The sequence below is a fragment of the Macrosteles quadrilineatus genome, unplaced genomic scaffold (assembly GCF_028750875.1).
Source record: "Macrosteles quadrilineatus isolate MER2022 unplaced genomic scaffold, UCM_ALF_1.0 Scaffold_2__2_contigs__length_208266976, whole genome shotgun sequence".
NCBI lineage: Eukaryota > Metazoa > Arthropoda > Insecta > Hemiptera > Cicadellidae > Macrosteles > Macrosteles quadrilineatus.
This window is the reverse complement of record NW_026542595.1, coordinates 138,271,205-138,275,329: the sequence shown is the minus strand read 5'-3', so window position 1 is coordinate 138,275,329 and position 4,125 is coordinate 138,271,205. Positions and strand designations below refer to the sequence as shown.

General features: G+C 34.6%; 1 protein-coding gene across 1 annotated transcript; it reads left to right on the top strand.

Annotated features, from left to right (window-relative positions):
* The first annotated feature begins 959 nt into the window (after window positions 1-959).
* On the top strand, window positions 960-2,654 carry LOC128984956 (uncharacterized). The gene has a single exon (XM_054404326.1). The coding sequence runs from the start codon at window positions 960-962 to the stop codon at window positions 2,652-2,654; it is 1,695 nt and encodes a 564-aa protein (XP_054260301.1).
* Window positions 2,655-4,125: the final 1,471 nt, after the last annotated feature.

Sequence of the window (4,125 nt, the reverse complement as noted above, 5' to 3'; positions counted from 1 at the left end):
TATTTGATTTTTACTGTACATTTACACAACCTAAAACAAGTACAAAAATATTTTGGATCCAGAAACGAAAGAACGCATACAAATCTCTTCATGCATAAGTGGTGTTACAAATATACCTCATTTCAAGAAATCGAAAATATTTCACATTCATTTCACCGGTATAAATTATTCAAAGCTCAATACATTTGAAAAACAGAAATTTAATTTACATATCGGATGCTTTCTCGCAGATTTCGTTGCAGATGAAGATATTCTCAAACAATGTTTATTGGAAAGCCAGAGTTTTTTTTATTTGCTTGATGCTAAGAGCTTTTAGAAACTTTTTGATGGTGCTATATGTCTTAATCATACAAATTGCAAAAAAAAATTATCTAGGGGATTTATTTATAAAACATATATGAACTATTTATTTGATAAATTACAGTACACTTGTTAGAGTATCAAACATGTACTTGAAACATATGGAAAATACATTGCTACCTTTAAAAGTAGATTTTAAATAACGACAACCGAGATAAACACTATAAATAGCCATAAAGAACAATACAGTCTATAAATAACCATAAACAACTATAAACCTATAAATTGCCATACTTTACTATAAACATTATAATTATCCATGAATAACTATAAATCACTAAAACAACTATTTATTCTACAGTTATCGACACATCTAAAATAAATCCACACTGATTGAATAAAACTTTTTAGTTAGTAAAATTTACTTGAAGTCTGCAGACACAAACCATTATTGTTACATAAAGAATCTATCTAGACTTGTACAATCACAGATATCAAAACATGATCATATGTTATGGTTGTGTAAACGTTGTCTGTTACACTTTGGATCAAAAGAAGGTTTGGATAGACATAGAGAGGATTGCAGCAGACATGAAAGTATAAAAATAAATCTTCCAGAAGAAGGGACGGTCATCAAATTTAATGATTTCAACAAGTCAATGCGAGTCCCGTTCGTGGTGTATGCAGACTTTGAATGTCTTCTTGAGTCCAACAGAACCATCAAAACTGAACAAACACAAAGCTACCAAAAACACTTGGCTATGAGTTTTGCATATTACATCGTTTCCAAAGATGGAGACTACAAACCTCCTGTCACATACTTTGGTGCAGATGCTGGAAGGGTCTTTGTGGAACAACTTGAGATGGAGTCTGAAAAAATAAGACATTTGTATTCTAGTGAGGCTATCAAACCTATGGATTTAACGGTAGATGACCAGCGTATTATATCAAACTCAACAACATGCCATATTTGTGAAAAACCTCTAGAAGATGATAGGGTCCTTGATCATGACCATTTGACAGGACAATTCAGAGGAGTTGCACACAACAAATGCAACATTCTGTACAGGAAACCCAAGTTTATTCCTGTCTTCATTCACAACCTCTCAGGCTACGACACACATTTGTTTATTAAAATGCTGGGTATGAATGATGAGGAAATAGAAGTGATACCAAACAATGAAGAACGGTACATATCATATACGGTTAAAAAGCAGAACATGATCGAACTGAGGTTCTTGGATTCGTTCAAGTTTATGTCCAGTAGCCTTGATGCACTCACCAAAAACCTTCAGAAAGATCAGTTTACACATACTGCTAAATACTTCAATGAATCCGAGTTGAACCTGGTTTTGAGAAAAGGTATTTACCCATATGATTACATGGACAGTGAGGACAAATATAAGCTAACTCATCTACCTAAACAGGAAGAATTCTACAACATACTCACTAAAACAGATGTTGATCATAAAGATTATGAACATGCTAAAAGAGTGTGGGATTCATTTAAAATGAAGGATATGAAAGAGTACACATTGATGTACAACAAATCAGATGTCCTCCTACTAGCTGACGTTATGGAGAACTTCCGAAATGTGTGTATGTCAACATACAAACTAGATCCTGCATGGTTTTTCACAACACCTGGTCTTGCTTGGAGTGCTATGCTAAAAACGACGAACGTTGAACTGGAACTTATTTCAGATTATGATATGCTACTTATGATTGAGAAGGGAATTAGAGGTGGCGTGTCGCAAAGTTCTAACCGTCATGCTAAAGCCAATAACCCCTACATGAAGGATTACGATTCGAGCAAACCAACTGAGTACCTTGTGTACTTAGATGCAAATAACCTATATGGATGGGCAATGGTTCAACACATGCCGTATGGAGATTTCAAATGGTGTGATACAAACATCGATGTCACTGAAATCCCCGACGATGCCGATACGGGCTATATACTTAAAGTGGATTTGGAATATCCTAAAGACACTCACGACTTGCATTCCGATCTTCCTCTTGCCCCGGAGCAGAGAGTACCACCAGGAGGAAAAGAGGTTAAACTGTTGACAACACTTTATGACAAAGAGAAGTATGTGGTTCATTACAGGAATCTCAAGCTGTACCTCAAGCTTGGATTGAAACTGAAGAAGATCCATAGAGTCATTTCCTTTAAGCAATCAAACTGGATAGCTACTTATATTGACCTGAATACAAAACTGAGAACTCAGGCAAAGAACGATTTCGAAAAGGAGTTTTACAAACTGATGAATAATGGTGTATTTGGGAAGACGATGGAGAACATACCTAACAGAGTGGATGTGCGATTGGCGACAAAGGAAAACAAATTGTAAAATGGATCGCTCAACCTACATTCAAGGATCGTACAATATTTGCTGAAAACCTCTCTGCTGTGCACATGAAAAGGACAAAACTCCTGTTCAATAAACCTATATACAGGGTGAATTTTAAATGAGTTCCCTCCCTACTTTTTTCTACATTTCTTAAGATATCAACTCCGGACCACGTCAGATCATTGTAGAGTAGTAAGTACTTCATTTTGACTTGATAAACATTTTTGGCCGCCATCTTGGATCCACCATATTAGATACAATTTTTTTTCAAATGTAAAGGTAGGGTTGTGACCCATTGTTTCAAACTAGAATTTTACGCTGACTACACTGCCGCAATAAGTTAAAAAAAATCTTGATCTGTTCTAAAGTTATGAGGACCTTTTATAACTTTATTTTTATCCCATTTTAACATTGTGCATTTACAAACTAAGACCATAATCTCAAAATAGTGCTAGATAAAGATAAGTATACACGACCATTCATTGTCGACCTATTATCACTTGGTTATGACGGATTAATTTTTTTCGGCCGCCATCTTGGATCTGCCATTTTGAGATGTGATAAATTAATTTAAATATGAAGGTGGTGTTGTGACCCATCATATTGAACTACTTTTTTATGCTGAACTCAATGCCGCAATCCGTTTTTGTTTCTCAGGCTTTCTTGATGAAATATTAAAATTATCTTACTTTAATTTCTAATATTTCAAAAAACAAATATGAAAATGCAAAACGGATTGCGGCATTAAATTCAGCATAAAAAATTAGTCTGAAATAATGGGTCGCAACACCACCTTCATATTTAAATTAATTTATCACATCTCAAAATGGCAGATCCAAGATGGCGGCCAAAAAAATACATCCGTCATAACCAAGTGATAATAGGTCGACAATGAATGGTGGTGTATACTTATCTTTATCTAGCACTATTTTGAGATTATGGTCTTAGTTTGTAAATGCACAATGTTAAAATGGGCTAAAAATAAAGTTATAAAAAGTCCTCATAACTTTAGAACGGATCAAGATTTTTTTTAAAACTCATTGCGGCATTGTAATCAGCGTAAAATTCTAGTTTGAAACAATGGGTCACAACCCTACCTTTACATTTGAAAAAAAAAATTTGTATCCAATATGGCGGATCCAAGATGGCGGCCAAAAATGTTTATCCAGTCAAAATGAAGTACTTACTACACTACAATGATCTGACGTTGTCCGAAGTTGATATCTTAAGAAATGTAGAAAAAGGTAAGGGGGGAACTCATTTAAAATTCACCCTGTATGTTGGTATGAGTGTATTGGATGTTTCAAAGACTCTAATTTACGATTTTCACTATAATGTGATTAAATCGAAGTACGGTGATAAAGCACAATTGCAGTATACAGACACAGACTCCTTGAAATATGCCATTGCCACCTCTGACTTTTACCAGGATATGAAAACCATGATAGATTACTTTGATACAAGTGACTAC

What these genes read in the sequence shown, in the direction of transcription:
- LOC128984956 (XM_054404326.1), top strand. Translation starts at nt 960, where the DNA reads ATGCGAGTCCCGTTCGTGGTGTATGCAGACTTTGAATGTCTTCTTGAG.